This window comes from Pseudogymnoascus verrucosus (assembly GCF_001662655.1).
Source record: "Pseudogymnoascus verrucosus strain UAMH 10579 unplaced genomic scaffold scaffold_8, whole genome shotgun sequence".
NCBI classification, from domain to species: Eukaryota; Fungi; Ascomycota; class Leotiomycetes; order Thelebolales; family Thelebolaceae; genus Pseudogymnoascus; species Pseudogymnoascus verrucosus.
The window spans coordinates 476,683-496,129 of record NW_017263659.1 but is presented as its reverse complement, the minus strand read 5'-3'; the positions used below and the strand labels follow the sequence as shown (position 1 = coordinate 496,129).

Below are 19,447 nucleotides of genomic sequence, written 5' to 3'. Positions count from 1 at the left end.
ATTACAGACGGAAGAGAGAACGAAGTGGGATGATATAATATAAGTGGACTACTGGCTAGTCATGAGCAGGCGTACGCAGCGTGGGATGGAGGAGTAATAGTAGGAGTAGAGTATGGTATGTGTATGGTAAGGTAAGTACATTGAGTAGAGCGACTGGGTATAGAGGAGTACTGGGTATATACTGGGTATGCTGGGTATACTGGGTACATAACAATACCACTACAAACTACTACAACACAATCGCACGACGGAACCGCTAAGTCGAGTTCCTGGGCGGCAGTTTGAACGGAAAGATTAGTTGACCGGCAAGGATATGGATGGGAACCCTCGTTGGCGTTGGGGGGGAGGGAGAGCGGGGGGGGTTTGTGCACACAGTATACGAATCAAGCAAAGATGAACGACAGGGCATTGAATCGAATAATTGCGCGGGCGGGCGCGCAGGAACTGTCAATTCCAGATAATGTGTGTGCGGTGGTAGTAGCAGCAGTTAGTAGTTAGTAGTGGTGGGTTGCGGTGCGTATGTGGATTATTGCGGTATGTGCGTTTCCACTCCTCCTGCGTCGGATTTCAGAGTGGTCACAGCCCTTTTTCCGCCTCCTCCGCCGCCTGCTTGCCTTTGCCTCGACCAAGGAAGTTGTTGCTGTTCCCCCTACCCCCCCATGCATTGGGGATGTGCTCTTCTAATCCTGGAAGAGGGCAAGGAAGTTGCATGGGGGCCTTTTTTTTTACTGGGGCTTACGACTTGCGACTTTTTCTCCGTTGGACCTCCTGGGAGAGACGAAGAACGTTAGAGGATCTTCCGGCTCAAAAGAGAACGGGACTGGGGTCATTGCTGCCGGAAGAAGGGTTCGAGGGTTCGTGGGTCGGGGGGGGGTGGAAGGGGGGGGTTCAAGGGAGGGAGGGAGGGATGTGGGATGTGTGGCTTGCTTTGGGGTCTCGAGCGTGAAGGGTTCCAGACTGGATGGGATGGGATGGGGGCATGGCATGGGAGCATGGGCAAGGCATGGTATGGGTATGGGTTATGGATATGGGTATGGATTATGGATATGGTGTGGGCATGGCGGGCATAACATAGGCTTTGTCGGGGTGACCAGGGAAGGGCCGCCAGCGGAGCATATACTCGTGGGGCCATATAACGCGTGGAGCGGTCCACAGTCCACCGGCCACTATTATCCACTATCCACAGTCTAGAGTCCAAGGAAGAAGGTACTGTACTTTTCTTGGAAGATCCACTGTTGTCAGTGTGTGTATAGTACGGAGTATAGTATTTTGAGGCTTTTGAGGCTTTTGTGGCTGAAGAGGGAGCTGGGTGTAGCTGGGTAAGGGTATGTATGTAGAGTATGTCAGATGTAAGATGTAAGATGCAAGCAAGTATAGTACTTCATACCACATACTTTAGTGGAGCGGCAAGCAGGGGAGGAAAGTTGTTAAGTTGTCGTAAGGTTGCTGCTCATAATGCGTCCACTAGATCCTGTCACCCGTTGACGGCCCATGCATGGAATGCCTGTTATAGATGGAGACCTTCGGAGGAGGTACCGGCTCTAGGTTAGTCCGCTGTGGCTTCTGTACATAACCGTGTGTGATACTGGATACTAGGCCATTGTGTAGAGTGTGTAGACGGAGTTAAGTTACGTATACGGCGGTAATCTGATATGCATTTTCTGTGGTGCTTGTGCTTCTTGCTTGTGCTTGTTGTTTTCAAATTGTTAGTTTGAGTAGTAGTGAGGCACTTAAGTGCGATAGTGATGACGACTGTTGACAGTTCCAATACCCTCCGCTACCGGATCGGATGTGCATTTAAACAGGCAATGGGCAATGGGCAATGGCATTGAGCATCATGGGCAAATCGTGCAGGACTGCTACACACGATGAGGCAGCAAATAATGGCTCTCCAGCAACCCGGGAGCTGTTTAAGGAAGACGCTCTGACAACTTAGGTTATGCCATGGACAGACTGGTCCGATGTGCATCTCTCTTTTTCATCAGATTTTCGGGTTCCCTGTGCTCTGCATTAGCAAGGAAGGGGAAGGGGGATGGGATGGGAGGGGTGAAAGAGGGAGGGGGGAGGTCCAAGGGATAGCCGGTGCATGTACTGTATACAGACAGTATGAGATGTTACTATAGCCATACCCCACTACCACAAGCAAGTGTCCAAAGCAGAACATTACACTACTACGACACTACTAGCACTACTCATACTACTACTAAACTACCACTACAGTAGTAGTAACAACGGCGGCCATCAGATCCTTGCCCCCTTCAGATCCTTGCCACGAGGGGAAGGCGTTGACCAACAACCTAGCCACCACACCACCATCACCCAGCTAGCTGCAGGGCGCATCGACGAGCGACATTCATATTGTGCATTGGCAGGCATGGATGATGGATGGCCCAACCCCTACCCCCTCTGTGTGATTCAATACACAAGTCAATCCCACATGGTAACTCTACATCACCAGCCACCCAAACATCAGTCATGCTCTTCCAAGTTCAATTCTGACAAGGGCCACACAGGAACATGGGACAGGAAGAACACAAGGGCCAGACAGCCAAAAGGGACAGGCCAAGGCCTAACCACCAAGGATTGTCCGTACCCATGGCAAAGATGTGTGAGCAGGATACACAGAAAAGGTGTGTGATGTGCTACCACATCCCTCGATTTGATCCGAGGTTTACGCCCATAGCGGGTTACGGTTGGAATTGTATTAAATTGAATTGGATTGTTGCCAGGAACATCATGATCACATCACACACATCACACACATACATACAGCCATCACATACGCCTTCCCCGTCCGCGTCCCTTACCATCTCCCCGGCACGGAGGCGCTGTGCGCAAGCGCATCGCTGCACAGCACAGTCCACCACGGAGACTACGCATGGCTTCTTTTTCTAAACACTAGTCCCACGAGACAAGCCCGGTCGAGAACACGCGGGCGTCAATCGCAATCCCCATCCCAGTGCCGTAGTCCACAAATGCTGCTCTCGGGGGGAACTGATCATCTTTCCCACCACGTTTTACCCGGCCGGCCTTCACCTTCACCTTCAATTGCAGAAACTCTCTCTCATGACTCGGGGCCCCATAGGGAAGTGATGCGCTGTGTGTGTACCGGGTACGACGATACCACAACAAGCATCACCCACCCGCCATCGTCACCTTCCCTTCCTCGGGATCCTGAGTATGGATCTGTTTGCATGGGGGAGATGGGGCGCGACACAGCAAGTGTGGGATTCCTTCCGTGCCGTTCCCTCTTCGGTAGTGGCAAGTCAACACACGGGAAAGCAGGAGGGGGAAAAGAGAGAGGCAAGGCAAGAAAGAAAGCCCATGCTTCTTTCCCTGATGATGCTGATCGCTGATCGCTGATCGCTGATCGCTGATCGCTGATCCCGTAACTGGATCCATCCATCCCTCCTGCTTGGTATCCTGCTTTGCGGTTCTTATTCGGGGGGGGGGGGGCGGGAAGGGGGTCAAAGGTGGTTCCATCGCTGGTCCTGGGGCGTTGAAAGTTGCGTGGTTGCGTGCGTGTGTTAGTTAATTGGCGTTTTAGACAAGATGAGACGACGTTTGAGCCTTAGACATTTTCCCCATTCCATGTCTCCACTCCACGCGCGATGGGCTCGAAGGGTAGGTACCAGACACACCATTAGTGTGTGCGGAAGGTACATGCAAGCAAGCCACAGCCTCTTCTTTTTTTTTGGTCAACACACTACACTACACTTGCAAGGGGCCCACACGGTCGCCACACATTGCGATCCACATGAGCAGCGAGGAGGTGGGTGAGGAGGGAAGGATTTGACGACCGTACATCGTATAACATGTGGTAGTTGATGGATTTAGTTACTGTACTGTACTGTACGCCCACCTACCATCTACCACCACCACACACCACACAACTAGCGCAACAAACCCCGTCCACTTAGACTCCACCCTGTATGACCCGCTAATCGTCCTTGATTCCCATTTCTGATCAGGGTATTAAAACGGCGGTTGATATTGCGCAGGGATGCAGGGTATAGGGGATGGGGGGTAGGGGAGGGGAGCTACAATGGGGGAGCTAGGTCCGATGTGCATGTGCATTCCGAAGTCGCAGAAATTGAAAGTGTCATGAGTGTTCTATAGCTCTGTCGCTCTGTCGTTCTGGACTACTGCTAGGATGAGGGTATACGTACAGAGCAGGAGGCAGGAAGGACTGACTATCACTCTAGTAAGCAACAATACAGTCAGTCAGTCGCAGCACGAGTTATCCCTCAGCTCGCCCAGCCAGCCAGGCTATACCTTCCCACCCACGCATTACTCTATTCCCCACGCGCCTTCCCTCCCAGACCAGACGAGCCTGTCGGATGCCACACCGTCCGTCCGTCCCATTTGAAATGTGAGACATACATAGCGGCTCTTCCAGCCTCCTCTCCCAAAGAAACAACCTCAACTCAACTCAAGCTAAGGCAAAAACCGCACCTACCTCCATCTACCACCTCCCTCTTCTCGTAAAGGCAAAAAAGCCAGAATCACGAGGTGCCTTTGCAAATCTCCGTCGCGGCGTAATTATCATCAATAGTATAGTTGCGCGTAATTACCTACTACTAGCTACTATACTGTACTGTACTGTACCTATACCAGCTATTCCGTTATTAATAATCCCCATCTCCATCTCCATCTAGAAAGAAGACCAAATGCTTCTTTAGGACCTTCTTCATCTTCCACGCTCAATGCGCCCCCCCCCCACATCCCCCCATCCCCCGGCGCCCCAATCTCACCTCCCCATCTCTCAGTTCTCCACGCCTAAATGCCGCTGGGGAGATTGGATTTGGGATCTCCCCGTCCCATCCCCTGCCCTGCGCCGCCCGCCCTGTCTGCGCGGGAATAACAGTTATCCCCTCCCTCCCCCCCCCGCCGCCGCTCAAAGCAGCAACAGAGCCAGCCCCGTGGGATTACAGTGGTGGTGGTTGCAGATCAATCTATCGTACAGAAAACGTTCCCCCCTCCCTCTCCCCCCCCCGGCTTCCCCCTCCCATGGTCCACCAAGGGGGGGTATAAGATAGAAGGTGACCGGGATACGGGGATAATTCATATTAACCCCATCGCGATGAACGCAACGCAGCGCATGGTTCGCGTTTTCTCGGACTGACGTGGTGGTGGTATGGGAGTGAGGGGGGGTGCCAAGCTTCCGAGGTAATGATGGTGCTTACTGCACTATACGGAGCGGAGAATAATCGGTATGGGAGAGAGGGGGCGGAGAGGGGAGAGGGGCCTGCCGAGAGTTGCCCGGCGGTTATGAGGAGGGAGGAGAGGAGGGAGGAGGTGATCGAGATGACCGCCGCCGCGGGAATGTGAAAACGGCTGCTGGTAGGTAAGAGATAGGTCACGTGATGGGGTTCCGTCTGATGTTTGCATGATGGGTTTATATTGGTTATTTTGATGGAGAGATGAGCTTATTTCCGGGTTAATAGGTGTTCGGAAGGGGCGTGTCTCCTATCTTTATTCGGTTTAGGAGAGGGTCTTGTATCTTTATTTCCTCTTGTAAGAGAGAGGTCTCGTATCTTTGTTTCTACTTATAAGAGGTCTCCTACCTATCTATCTCTATTTCCTCTTCCAAGAGATCTACTATCTTTATTCTATCCCCAGGAATTTACCTCCTCTCCCGTATCCGCAGAAGAGGCTTCGATTGAGCCTCTTCGAATATCCTGAAAAATATAGTATGCTCCCACCAAACTCCAGCCAGTAAATATCAAATATGCAATCCGGCGCATGTGTGTCTTCAGCACCGCCATAGGTCGTAAATCCCCCACTCTATGCCCTCAGATGCTCGCTGCACCCTGCAGCTGGGAATATCCAATATGTAATCCTGTGTCCGTCTCAACCACTACTGCCAGTCGCAAAACCCCACTCCCGTCTATGCCACTCCAATCCTCCATCTCACCCCACCACAAACCTCTCAAACACCAACCAACAGCCCCCCCAACCCCGCAAAACAAACCGACACCGCCATTACCACCAGCGTCGCGCCTCCTCCACCCGGCAGCTTCCCAGAAACAGCAGCACTCGTGTCCGCGTCCTTCGACTTAATCAACCCATTAAACCCCGCCTCCCGTGTCCCCGTCGCCACCTCCTTAGCCAGGTTATCCGGCTGTCCCTTAATAGACGTAATCTTCTCCCCCGCCAAGATCTCGACAATCTTATTCGTCGCGCTATTAAAGTTCGACTGCGCGATCCCGATCTCGTCGTTGTCGATGTCGTACACCACGTACGCGGAGCGCAGGAAGGTGTCGCCGAGGAGGTAGATGGGGTGGTCCGTGACGGTGCTGCTGTCTGCGATGGCGAGGTAGCATACGCTATCCCACTCCTTGAACGAGTCTTTGATCTGCGCCTGATCGAGGCCAGGGAAATCGAGGATCAGCTCGCTGAGGTTGACGTAGATGGTTGGCGCGGTTGTGGAGTTGCCGAATTTGTAGCCGAAGATGAAATCGGGGTTCGCGGTGCGGAGACCGCAGTCGACGAGGATGGCGCCGATTTGCGAGGTGAAGTCGTAGGCGCCGAGGCCGCGGATGATGGGATTTACGACGGCGGCGGGGAGGAGGGTGTGCGTGGTGCCGGAGTCGAGGATGACGGGGATGGCGAAGGTGGAGGTGGTTATGGAGGACATTGAGCCTTTGTGGCCGACGGACATACCATAGAGGCCCACGGCGAACGAGGTGGGCCTGCCGCCCTTGTCATCGCCTAGAACGGGTAGGATGGAGAGGGAACCGTCATATTTGGCTGTGTCAATGCCGCCGAAGAGGATCTGTCCGGTGGCGGCTGAGAGGTCGTCGAGCCAGAGTGAGTAGGCGCGTGTGTTAATCAATCCTTGGTAGACCATTTGATCGATGATGTTTGGGTAGACTGTAGCCGCGGCGACTGACGAGTTGTAGCCTATGCCCATAACTCCAACGGGGAGGGTGCTGGTACTCGCAAGACCGATTTGTAGCTCTTTTATCGCATTGTTGCTCTTGTTTTGGCCATTGAAGGAAACAGTTTCTGATATGTAATCGCCGGAGCTCTCTGTTTGGTCGACATATTGGATTTGGAAGCCACCGCTTATTAGCTTATCGTATGTGGAGGATTTGAGTTGGTCATCTGTTGATAGTCAGTACGAGTCCACCGCCTGAAGCTTGATTAATCTCACAGGTTCCTCCAATACACCCTACATCCCCAGGTAATTGCTTGATGAGACTAGGATTAAGGCAGACGTCGGCCGTTTTGGCAAGAATCCATAGATCGCTGCTTCCAGTGTCTATGATAACAGAGATTGGTTGTGGAGGCGTCCCAACTGTGATGTTGGCGTAGTAGGATCCACGTTGACGGCTGTTGTCAAGCTGTTGTAATACTGTTGCGCGAGAATGGATGTCTCGCCGGGTGTGGTCTCCAGCTGAGGCTGGCTCCTTCCATATCGGTATGGTCACGACGCCGGCGAGGGAGGAAGACGCGAGTAAGAGTGGGAGAAGCAGGTTGATAGTGGTTGAAGAAAGCATCGTCGCGGTCTCGTCGTCGAGACCGGGGAGAGCGGAGGCTGGAGGTTAGAGGTTGGACGGCGCAATGTGCCTCCGAGGATGACGGATCTTTCTGGATTCTGTTATTCTATCGCGAAACACAATGCATCAACAGAGCGCCAAAGAGACAAACACAAACTAGATGAAAGCGAGAGCACGAAGATGAGGAAAGAGAATGTTCTCACGTTGAAGGGGACCAACATCTGGCGGCACAGCCGCTGCGCCCTTTCCAAGCATTTTCAGCCGCAGGGTTGTTCCATATTCTGGAATCCTGAGCGGGCAGATTCCGTTAGGCTGATACAGCTGATTGGTGTTATTCAGAGGGTCTGAATGTCGCGCGGATGAGAGGCCAATAGCACTCCTGGCCTCGTGCGCCAAGCGTCAAAAAGGGGTCGTGCATGAGAATTACCAAGAGGCTAGGAACTGCCCGCAACGTGATAGACCCATCATTCCTACGAGCGATCACTGCAGTTATCAATAAACAGAGGATCAGGATCACTGAAGCCCATAATTGTCATATCATGAGACTTTTTTGATGAGCCGTTACCAGGAAGTTGAGCGAAAGAGTGCAGTTTTATTAGCTTTAATGGTAGGTCTTATCTGGGAGCTATTAACCTTTCCCCTTCTCGGAGTTTTGGACGGCCCGAAAGTCATCGCGGGTTCCCCTCACGCTAGTGCAGATCATTGATCGTTGTGAATCAGTCACCACGTTTGGGCACGTAGGGTGCATCATGTGATTATTAAATAATGCTAAGACGAAAATCGACCAACTGATATGTACGTTGATGTGATACCTTGATATGACATTTAGATATTGAATGAGCAGAATTAGTTCAGTAGGCTGTCACCGCGCTCTTCGCGGCCAGTTTTGGAGGTGTAGATAACCGGGGTAGTTTTTTTCTGGAATCGCCGCATAAACTGTCGCAGCTATGTCGCAGCCAAGTATATACGCTGCTCTGTGCGCTCCCACACTCTGTAGTGGGTACATTTTCCTCTTTTTTTCACTCCTTCCAACCACGTAAAACACTTGTTTAGCGCGTTGTCTCAGGAACGGTCCCTGGCGTACCTGAATATCAACATCACGTGGTTTTGGGCTTCAGTCTACGGCACGTGATATAGACATCGTGCTTATTAGCCTTCGACAGAGAACAGAAACAAATCCCTTTGATTCAAATGCCCCTCAAATTGCTATTATCATAGGGCTCTTGTGTTGCGTATTGAGACACGTGGACCAATGGTGCTGCATGTGTTGGAAATTATCCTGCAGATTTCAAGCGCCTGATTGGCCATTAATAGGGAGGCTGGGAGAATCCCTTTTGCATCTGAATGATGATGAGAAAAGGGGACCAAGACAGAGAAAACGAGCAGTGATGAGGGAGAGGGAGAGCGCTTAGTATAATCAAGTAATGTGTGTTTTGTAAACAACAGAGTCTACAATTGGGTTATGTGCGTACAGTATGTCGATGTGAGACTTGCTCCAGGTACAGTGATCGGTTTTGAGCCTTCTGTGTTTACTTACAAATCGGATAACCTCCCGTCCCGAAATCACTAGTTTTGCCATCTGACAGGTCTCTTATGTGGATTCGACAGTAAACGCTCTGGTACGGAAAATTGCTCTGGGTACAACATTTGTTTACAAGTCTCAATCATTGATCCAGAAAATCCATAGGTATTGATCTGTTTGCATCAAACCCCCACTCACACTGAATATTGGACCCTTTTTCACGAAATAACCAACATCATCGGAATTTCACTCAAAACCTGACTCCTTATGATGGCCGGTCCCTAAAGAGCCGCTAATAGATAAAATGACGTGCGGCTTCCTTGCTTGGTGCGTATTATTCGCCCAACCATCCTAGCACCAGAAAGAACAACGCATCAAAATGTACCTAAACCGCTCAGCCAGGGATAAACGAGGCAGGCGATCTCAATCCAATCTGCATTTCTCACCGTGAAACAGTGACATAAATTGTAAAAAATGGGCGAGATCCCACGAGACTTGCAGCAAGCGCGCGTTGGTTCTGCCCTGTGTATCCACCAAGTGCGACAGTCATTTTAATCTCCATAGTCTCACATCCAAATCTCCGTCTCCCCTCCTGCCCTTTCGTGTTTTACAAACGAACGCGTCGCGCGGTGACTTGAGACAACCATGCTGGCAGACAGTGCCTGCAGTCTTGAAGTGGGATTATAGCGAACACGACAGTTCGTGATAAGCGCTGGTGAGAGAGAGTGATCAGGCTTTATACGGAGACGCGCTGTCCCGACCCGATGCCAATTTGAAGCCCTTCCGCTGAAAACTCATATCCAACGCGCATGAACGGATACCCGAGTTGACTAACTCCAACACTTACAGCGGGCGGCTCGGCCCATCGCAAATCGCAATTGAACCTCACAACGAACGGGCATGAACTTCACACCAGGTCCATCGCATTCTCCTGGCCCTTTTATATAACTTCGCCTGGTCTTAAGTGCTATGCGACAGTTTGTGCATGCGCATGCGACCCTATTAGCTTAGTTGTGCGAGTTGGGCGATCAGGGCGCGCATAACTCTTTGCCTGGAAGCACTTCAACTGCGTCGCGCTCTTAGTTACCGACTTCATTCATTCACCTGTTTCTTTGCGGTTGGCGGTTTATTGGCCATTTGGAGTCTTGGATTTGCGAATCAAAAGTTCTTTTTCACCTTTAATAATTCGATACTGCTGCGTTGTCAGTTGGTTGTCGCGTCGTCGTTTTCTCGCCTGCGCCTCCTGCTTTTTACACGACCCCAACCTCCCCATATCGAGACCACGACCAAGTCACCTTCCACCCCGGACGACCACATCTCTGGGTACACTCTCTCACAAAGTTTAACTCAATAACTTTCTTCGATACCATTCCTCAGGTTTACCCACAAGGTTTACTTGACAGGCGTGGATCGATTCTCAACCTTCCACATTCACAGCTACAACACCAGCAACCCTCAAGCTTCCCTAATTGAAGGAAAGCTGGCGCGAGGAAAGGTTTACTTCAAGAAAGTAAACAAGGCATAGGCCGCAGCCATCTTGCCTTCCAAGCTTTCCACTCCACCACCACCACCAACAGCATTGTCGAAACCAACTTTCCCCCGATCTAACGACCTTTACGCGCCCAACGAAACATCAACGTCCATTGATAAGTCACGCCAGCTCTCATCATTCTCTCAAGCCAGATATAGTCCATCAATCTCCTCTGTCAGCGCCAGGACTCTACGACGCACTCCCAACCTTGAATCTCTCTCCCAACTACAGCGACGGACACACATTGAAGCTGTATCAGTTGGCATCACTCCGAGCCCGAGCCCCAGCTTAACCTCAGAACCGAGCCCACCGCATGTGAGGTTTGCTGAGTCTCAACCATACCAAGTTGCACCTCAAGAGGCTGCGGGACTACCTGAATCGCAAGAGCCATACGCACTCCGATCTAAGAACTTCCAAGGTCCCGACGAGAAGCTACGACCACACAGAGCAGTACGAGTCAACAAGCATACCGCTGAAGCTATCCTCTACACGTTAGAGGAAGCTCTGCGACATCCAACAGACTTCACGCCTGTTTGGGAGGAGGAGAACGCTTCGATGTCAGATCTACCGGTGGGGGCCGCACCAGCCTACGCTGGCAACGGACGCACCAATAATGGATCAATGAGACCAAGCGTGCCACAGCCAACCGGCTCGCCTGGGGGTTTGAGAGGTCCAAAACAGATCATGATAGAGCGTCAGGCCAGAGAAGAGAAGAAGCGAGCCGCTGCAGAGGCGGAGCTCCAGAGGCAACGACAAGAAGAAGAGCAAAGGGTCCTTGAGGAAAGGAGAATAAGCGACGAGAGGAAAGCAACTGCTGCTGGTGGTGGTGGAGGAGCAAGGGGGAGTGGAGGTGGAGGAGGTCAAAGAATATCAGACAACTCCCAGAGATCAAATCGTACGTCTGGAGGTAGAGTTGTAAGTGGCGACCAAGGTAACAGGGCAGGCGATGCATCGTTGCAAGGTCGCGGAACTGGTGGTACCGCATTGGGCGGCGGTGATCCGGCTGCAGCTAGGAGGGCAGCGCGCGCAGCAGCTCAGGGTGGAGCCGCCCCTCAAGCTGGCCCAGATCCCGCTACACAGCCTGAGCAAAGGGCACCTCTGGCTGAGCCAGCTGTGGATCCCCTGGACGCTGTTGCTCAGGGGAAAAGAAATACTGGATCAACATTTCCTCACGCGTTCGAGCGTTGGGAGACCCTATCTGCACACTGGGAGGGACTGACATCTTACTGGATTCGCCGCCTCGAAGAAAATACCAGTGAGATCCAGCGTGATCCGATCTCATCTCAGCTTTCGCGTCAAGTCACCGACCTATCTGCAGCAGGCGCCAACCTTTTCCACGCTGTTGTGGAGCTTCAACGTCTTCGAGCTTCCTCGGAACGCAAATTTCAGAGATGGTTCTTCGATACCAGAGCCGAACAGGAGAAGATGGCTGAGAGGCAGGGAATGCTCGATACCCTCCTCCAATCTGAGAGACAGGGAAGGGCAGCTGCAATCCAAGCTGCGGTGCAAAAAGAATCTGAGAAAAACAACTCGGAAAAACTAATCAACGAATTAAAGAGAGAATTGCAAATCTCAAAGGAAGAGGCTCGACGTGCTTGGGAAGAACTTGGACGTCGTGAGCAAGAGGAGCGTGAGAGAACCGCCTCTTTACGCGATGGCCAGCCCACACTTGTGGGTGGTGTGCAAGTCGTCCCCATGATGCAGGGAGCCCCTAGCAGGCACACCAGCAATGCTCAGAGAGATAGACCGGCGACTCGTGAAGGTCCATACCCTGGCGGACCAACCGCAGCAAGCATGGGAGGCCAGCAAGACCCTGAGGATCTCTACAACCAGGGCGGACGCGCCCGCCAGACCGACCCATTTGTTGAGTCAAGGTCCGCCGCGCCCGCCACAAGTGGCGGAGCTGCATCATCCCGTCAACAAACCTCAAGTTCCGCTTCCGGAACAACATCCCGCCAACACCCCCCTAGCTCGACCTCAACCCCGCCAGATGCACATGCTCCAGCCACACAGCAAACATCAGGGGGCTTCTACCAGCAACAGCAAGGCGCAACTCTCCACCCAGGTGATGTTGGTTCAGACTTGGGAACTCTCAGCGAGGAAGAGTATGAAATCGACCCCCAAGGCCAGTTCAGACGCGATGCGCGCGGAAACAAGATCCCCTACCAGCGACCGCTTTCGGAGGCCGAATCTGACGACGAGCGTATGGTTGAGGCCAGAGCTAGAGAGCACGCCCATTTGCAGCAGTACGGTGTGATCCCAACAACCAGCGGAGATTACCCTCCCCGCACCAGCGCAGCTGCAGCCTTGGAGCCCGTCGATTATTCTGGCCAGGCGTATGGCAGCGGAAGCGGGTGGGATAGACACCAGCACCCTACCCGTCTAAGCGACGTTTTGGAGGAGGACGAGCGAAGCAGGACGAGCGCGAGCCAGGTCAGTCGCAGCAGGGATTAATCGGCGAGTATTCGGCGCAAGTATGGGAGCAATTGGCCGCGGTATCTGGACAGCTCTTCGAGAATTTGGTTTCAATTTGGAATCGATCTGAACTTGCGCCACTTTACCGGGTCTTTGTCCGACCCAGCTGGATCTTCGGCGTCACCACACATTTTCTGGGTGAGGCATGCGACACAGCGACTTGTTTGACAATGTAACGACTTATGCTTCCTCTGGCATACCTTCGGCGTTTATCGTGCTGCTAATAGCTCCGGCCCTTGCAACGTCAGAAATAATTACTGGCGCTTTTGTGGGATTAGGAGGTGGCATTTCTGTCGGCCAACTCCCTTACCTACACTTTGGTCACAAGATACCATCTCGGAGGAGGATGCAGACACAAATGGATCATATTTTTTCTTTTCTTTAATCGTTCGAGCATTTTCGTGGAGCAAGCAGGTGGTATTCGACCAGGAAACTGCTTTGGGCGAATTATATCTGAGAGCGTGGAGTGAGCGAGATTGGCGTTTTCTTTTGCAGACTTGGGGGCGTAATACCTGTAATTATATCTGCTCTCCCAATAGACTCAAGAAATCATTGTGATAAATCCAGATCGGTGCATATGCATATTAATTGTGATAATGAAGCTCGAGTAGTTGTGTTGATGGGATGATGCTCAGTTCTCAAATTTCACGTGACGTTTTGTGCGAATAGAGTGGGTCGTGCGCTAAAAAGACGCTAGACCATAACAAGGCGATAGCTTGGAGTCGCATCTGAGGATTGTCAATCCAGTACAGACCATCAAGGGAAATTCCTCGGCCACATTTCTAACCACAACCCTTCCACAATGTCGAGGTCTTTAATACCGAGCAGCTCGCTGCTTTCTGCGCTCTCTCCCACGATGATATCACAGATCCCACGGACACAATGCCTAGCTACGCTCCGAACCCGCACTGCCGTATCGAATTTGGGCGGCATCCATGGTGCACGGAGGGCATTTAGCAAGACAGCTATGCGCCCAGCTAGATCTGTGGAGGAGGCAAAGAGTAGATATAAGTCGGGGGTATGTGCTATATTTCATTCGCCCTTCCGTTGCGCATGCAATTCGATCCCCTCCCTTCCGAGGCCCGCCATCCCAACCCTTTACAGTCGCTAACAGTTCCTGTAGCCGTTCTCCTGGAAAGCAGGTGTCATCTTCCTCGGTTCAGGCGCCAGTCTGATCTTCTACTTTCGCTACGAGAAAGCACGCATGGAGCGCGCACGGATTGCCGAAGCAGCTAAAGGCGTCGGGCGCCCAAAGGTGGGGGGACCATTCACACTTGTCGACCACGACGGAAAGCCCTACACGGAGGAGAATCTGAAGGGGAAATACAGCCTTGTGTACTTTGGGTTTACGCACTGCCCTGATATCTGCCCGGAGGAGCTCGACAAGATGGCATCGATGATCGATCTCGTGGAGGCGAAGCAGCCAGGCACCATGGTGCCGGTCTTCATTACCTGCGATCCAGCACGCGACACGCCGGCGGTGGTGAAGGAGTATCTGGCGGAGTTCCATCCAGCGCTGGTGGGACTGACGGGAACCTGGGACCAGGTCAAGGACGTGTGCAAGAAGTATCGGGTATACTTCAGCACGCCGCAGGGCGTGAAGCCGGGACAGGATTACCTGGTGGACCACAGTATTTACTTCTACTTGATGGACCCAGAGGGCGATTTTGTGGAGGCTATTGGACGCCAACATAGCCCTACGGATGCGGCGAGGATTATTCTGGATCATATCGGTGACTATCGCGGGAAGATCGATCGAGCCTAAACAGCAGGCTGGAGGTTACAATCAAGGGTGTATGATATGTGTATGAGAAGTATATCAGACCTAAAATAGACGACTGTAGGATATGATTGAAGGCTAAGTTTGGCAGAGGCCTCAGCTGAAGGCAGGAAGAGACAGATATTATTGTACATCAGAAGGTCATAAATAACGGCCGCAACGAATCCACTCTAATCGTCTTAAACTGGATCTACATCAGACTGTGTGGGCTTGATCTCAGACTCTTACTCTTTTTGACACGCGCCACAAGATCTACTCTTAACTATGGCTTCCCATGACTTCAAACCTAAGACACGATTATCACGTGAATATTTTCAACGTCAGAGCCAAATTCGACGATCAATTAACACCGAAGATACGGCAGCACGGGCCGCATCATATATCTGGAACAACGATCGTGGTCTGGCATTTCATCACTCTCTTTTTCTTCTCCACAATATTATATCGCAGTATATTGCCCAGGCTCTTGTCCGCATCTCCGCATCTACTTCGGCCTTGTTTATATGCCATGATGCCGACAATCCTAACGATCGCCGCTTCCGACCTCCACTCCCGGATGCGGTTCATACTTTATCCCAGCCATGTCCGCTACTCCCCGCCACATGTGCGGGGAGAATGTTCCCTGTGATCAACTCCAAGTGCCGGCCCAGGGCGGCCATGTCCCTAATTGGGCAATCGCCTTTCAAGCTTGAAAGCATCTAAAGGCGCTATGCCTCTGCCCGGCGGTACTTTGGATATCTGCTCTTTAAGTCTGGCATCTGCCAAGGTAGGTAGAGTAGTTGCGCGCTCATCATCTCATAGATGGATTTCCATAAATGAAGCATACCCCGCGTAGGTGGAACATTTCGTTTGTCCTTCTATTGTCTCGTTTTTTGTGACAATACTCAGTCCTCCGTTGTTGCCATGACCTTCCTCAGAAGTGCCACTCTGGCACTTGCAGCGCTTCTTCCATTGAGCAGTGCAGTGCCGACCGCCCGGGCTGACAATGGCGGCTGGGATGCAGCCCATACAAAGGCTGCTACAGCGTTGGCCAAACTGTCCCTTCAGGATAAGGTGAAGATGGTTACAGGCGAGGGATGGGAGAAAGGCCCTTGTGTCGGAACTACAGCAGAAATCTCCTCCATTGGCTACCCCCAGCTCTGCTTGCAGGACGGTCCATTGGGGATTAGATTCGCAAAGGGAATCACCGCTTTCCCTGCTGGCGTACATGCCGCTTCCACTTGGGATATAGACTTGATCAACGCTCGTGGAAATGCCCTTGGTAGGTGCATGGTAATGGCTTTGGAAGTTACGAAGGCTGACTCGTATTGAAATAGGCACCGAGGCCAAGGCGATGGGTATCCATGTACAGCTTGGTCCTGTTGGGGGCCCGCTCGGGAAAATCCCACACGGCGGCCGTAACTGGGAGGGCTTCAGTCCAGACCCGTATCTCACCGGTGTTGCCATGGCGGAAACAATCACCGGGATGCAAAATGCTGGTGTGCAGGCATGTGCGAAGCATTACATTGGTAATGAGCAGGAGTTGAACCGCGAAACAATGAGTTCGACTATTGCGGACCGCGTTAACCATGAGCTCTACTTATGGTATGTAGGCACGATCCCATACCCATGTTGCAGTGCTGACAGTCATAGGCCATTTGCAGATTCAGTGAAGGCCAATGTTGCTTCTGTAATGTGCTCTTACAACAGGCTTAACGGCACGCACGCTTGCGAGTCTGACCTGGCACTCAACGGCCTTCTTAAAGGAGAGTTGGATTTCCGCGGATATGTCGTAAGTGATTGGAATGCACAACACACAACCGTCGGCAGTGCCAAAGCTGGTATGGACATGTCAATGCCGGGAGACAACTTTGGCGACAACAAGTACCTATGGGGTACTGCCCTGACAAATGCCGTCTCGGGCGGACAGGTTGATCAATCAAGGGTAGACGACATGGTAAAGCGAATCCTGGCCTCCTGGTATTATCTCGGCCAAGACGCTGGCTATCCAAAGGTCGGATGGAGTTCATGGAACGGCGGTGTTGGTGGACCTGACGTCCAGGGTGACCACAAGATCGTTGCGCGAGACATTGCACGCGATGGTATTGTTCTCTTGAAAAATGAAAACAACGCTCTCCCACTCAAGAAGCCCGCTTCGCTCGCAATTATCGGCAACGACGCCATCAACAACCCCAACGGTCCAAACGCCTGCGTGGATCGTGGATGCGATGTCGGAACTCTGGCAATGGGATGGGGAAGCGGAGCAGCAGAGTTCCCATATTTAATCTCGCCTCTCGATGCGATCCAGAAGCAAGCAACAGCTGACGGGACGACCATCGTCACTTCGACGACTGATGGCACTTCAGAGGGTGCTGCCGCTGCCGGTAAGGCTAACACGGCAATAGTCTTCATCAACGCGGACTCCGGAGAGGGATATATTACAGTTGAAGGCCAAGCCGGGGACCGCGCGAATCTCGACCCGTGGCATAACGGCAACGGACTCGTCGAGGCTGTCGCAAACGTCAACAAGAACACTATCGTCGTTATCCACAGCGTTGGGCCATTGATCCTCGAGAGAATCTTGGCTCTGCCAAACGTCGTGGCTGTCGTATGGGCTGGGCTCCCTGGGCAAGAGTCCGGAAATGGGCTGGTCGATATCCTGTACGGCTCTAAGTCGCCGAACGGCAAGCTGCCTTATACCATCGCAAAGCAAGCTAGCGACTATGGTACCTCTGTCAAGAGCGGCGACGATGATTTCAGCGAGGGATTGTACATCGATTATCGCCACTTTGACAAAGCTGGCATCGAGCCAAGATATGAGTTCGGCTTTGGTCTCTGTAAGTCATTAATAGCCCGCGTTTTTAAATCTCTAACTAACCTTGCGTAGCATACACGACCTTCGAATACTCCGATCTTACCACTACGTACAGCGATAAGACTGGAGGCTCAACTACCACCGCTCCTGGTGGCGCGGAAGGCCTCTATGATACCGTCGCGACAGTAACGGCGAAGATCACGAACTCGGGCACTGTTGAGGGTGCCGAGGTGGCTCAGCTATACATTGGTCTTCCGTCGAGCGCTCCTTCGACGCCTGTGCGCCAGCTCCGTGGGTTTTCTAAGATCAACTTGGCAGCTGGGGAGAGCGGAACGGTTACATTCAGCCTTAGGAGGAAGGATCTGAGCTACTGGGACACGGATGCGCAGAAGTGGGTTACACCCACTGGCGACTTCACTGTTTCGGTTGGCGCGAGCTCGAGGAACCTGGCGTTGAAGGGGACGATGTAAGGGGTAGTGAGTAAACTTGGTGAAGCAGGGGTGAAGTGATGGAGGTTTGTATATACGATGAGTCGGTCTTTATATATGGGCTTGAAAATAGTAGATATATTGAATTATATTCCGAATAGTTAGTAAATTTTACAGATGTTTTTGGAGACTGGAAATATGGCTATTTGATAACTACTTTTTATACAAATCCTACAATATATTCCCGTCCAGTAAATTTCCACATTATATTCAAAACTGTGCAGCCCAAACAAGAGCAAACCCATTAATACCAAGACCCCACTGAATAATATACAAATATAATCGCCATAGTAAATATAAGCAACAGCAACAGGCAGGCACAATAAATCTATACGGAACATGAAAACCATCACGTGATTACATCATAACTACATTATGGCGCTATTCCCGATATAGTATTCAAGATCTAAATTCTGGGCCTCACTCTCTACTACGCTCACCTCCGGCGCACAGCTTCCAATCGATCAGAGCGGCCATATCTCATCCCAAAGCTATCCGCGACTGATCTAAGTGGGATTGCACCTCCTCGACAACCTCGCAAACCTCGCCGCAAACCCACCCTCCAATGGCCCACGCCGAAGCCCCAGCCATGTCTTCAATCCGCCCAACTGAGGCCGCCCCAGCGCCAACCGCCAAACCCGCCATCTCCCCCGGCCTCCGCAACCGCCGCCAACTCGGCCTCTTCTTCGGCGGCGCGGCCTTCTTCGGCATCGCAAGCTTGATCACACGCCGCTCGCTAGTACGACGCTACAAAGCCATAGTCCCGTCGTTCTACCAACCCTCGAACCAGGCGGCACCGCCTCTCAACCTGCAAGTCGAGGCTATGGATGCGCTGACGATCGCGACGGCGAATGTGTTCAGTCTGGCTATGATGTGCACGGGTGGAATGCTGTGGGCATTTGATATCGCGAGTATAGATGAGTTGAGGGCGAAGATGAGGGGACGGTTGGGGACGGAGAGGGTAGCTGGGGGAGGGGATTCGAAGGCAGAGAGGGAGCTGGAGGAGTGGTTAGCGGGTATTTTTGAGAGGAAGAAGAACTCCAAGGACCCGAAGGACCCGAAGGACGAGAAATGAGCATTGTATACTAGGCATGGACTGGCGTTGGGGCGTGAGGGTTTGTCGTGTCTATGGATGAATGATCGGCACGATATGTAGGAATATGGGAAGAAATCGCAATTCTAAGATACCAGGGTGTGGAATGTCAGAATAACTGACATGGGCTGTGGGTTGAAAGGAAGAGGCCCGGATTACTGGTGCCAATTTGCAGTTATGTCCAGGACAGACACCAGTTAGATGTCGCCGGAATGAAATATAGTCTGATCACACGCCGGATAACTTCTGTTCGGGACAT

General features: G+C 52.1%; 5 protein-coding genes across 5 annotated transcripts; 4 read left to right on the top strand and 1 right to left on the bottom strand.

The window, feature by feature from the left end:
* Positions 1-5,494: 5,494 nt before the first annotated feature.
* VE01_02698 (uncharacterized protein) lies at positions 5,495-8,070 on the bottom strand. The gene is made up of 2 exons (XM_059463466.1): positions 7,160-8,070; positions 5,495-7,110 (listed from the first exon to the last, which is right to left on the bottom strand). Exons 1-2 carry the CDS (start codon positions 7,503-7,505, stop codon positions 5,933-5,935), a joined length of 1,524 nt encoding a protein of 507 aa, XP_059319937.1. The 5' UTR covers positions 7,506-8,070; the 3' UTR covers positions 5,495-5,932.
* A 1,363-nt stretch (positions 8,071-9,433) lies between these two features.
* Positions 9,434-13,579, top strand: VE01_02697 (uncharacterized protein). Its single transcript, XM_059463465.1, has one exon. The coding sequence runs from the start codon at positions 11,114-11,116 to the stop codon at positions 13,010-13,012; it is 1,899 nt and encodes a 632-aa protein (XP_059319936.1). The 5' UTR covers positions 9,434-11,113; the 3' UTR covers positions 13,013-13,579.
* Positions 13,580-13,783: 204 nt separating this feature from the next.
* SCO1 (Cu-binding protein) lies at positions 13,784-14,983 on the top strand. The gene is made up of 2 exons (XM_018272202.2): positions 13,784-14,051; positions 14,157-14,983. Exons 1-2 carry the CDS (start codon positions 13,836-13,838, stop codon positions 14,796-14,798), a joined length of 858 nt encoding a protein of 285 aa, XP_018133063.1. The 5' UTR covers positions 13,784-13,835; the 3' UTR covers positions 14,799-14,983.
* Positions 14,984-15,522: 539 nt separating this feature from the next.
* On the top strand, positions 15,523-18,168 carry VE01_02695 (uncharacterized protein; the record flags this gene model as incomplete). The annotated part of the gene is made up of 5 exons (XM_018272201.2): positions 15,523-15,579; positions 15,702-16,074; positions 16,130-16,397; positions 16,446-17,629; positions 17,680-18,168. The coding sequence occupies 5 exons, from the start codon at positions 15,523-15,525 to the stop codon at positions 18,075-18,077; spliced, it is 2,280 nt and encodes a 759-aa protein (XP_018133066.1). The 3' UTR covers positions 18,078-18,168.
* Positions 18,169-18,530: 362 nt separating this feature from the next.
* Positions 18,531-19,443, top strand: VE01_02694 (uncharacterized protein). Its single transcript, XM_018272200.2, has one exon. It carries the CDS (start codon positions 18,661-18,663, stop codon positions 19,168-19,170), a length of 510 nt encoding a protein of 169 aa, XP_018133065.1. The 5' UTR covers positions 18,531-18,660; the 3' UTR covers positions 19,171-19,443.
* The last annotated feature ends 4 nt before the right edge of the window (positions 19,444-19,447 follow it).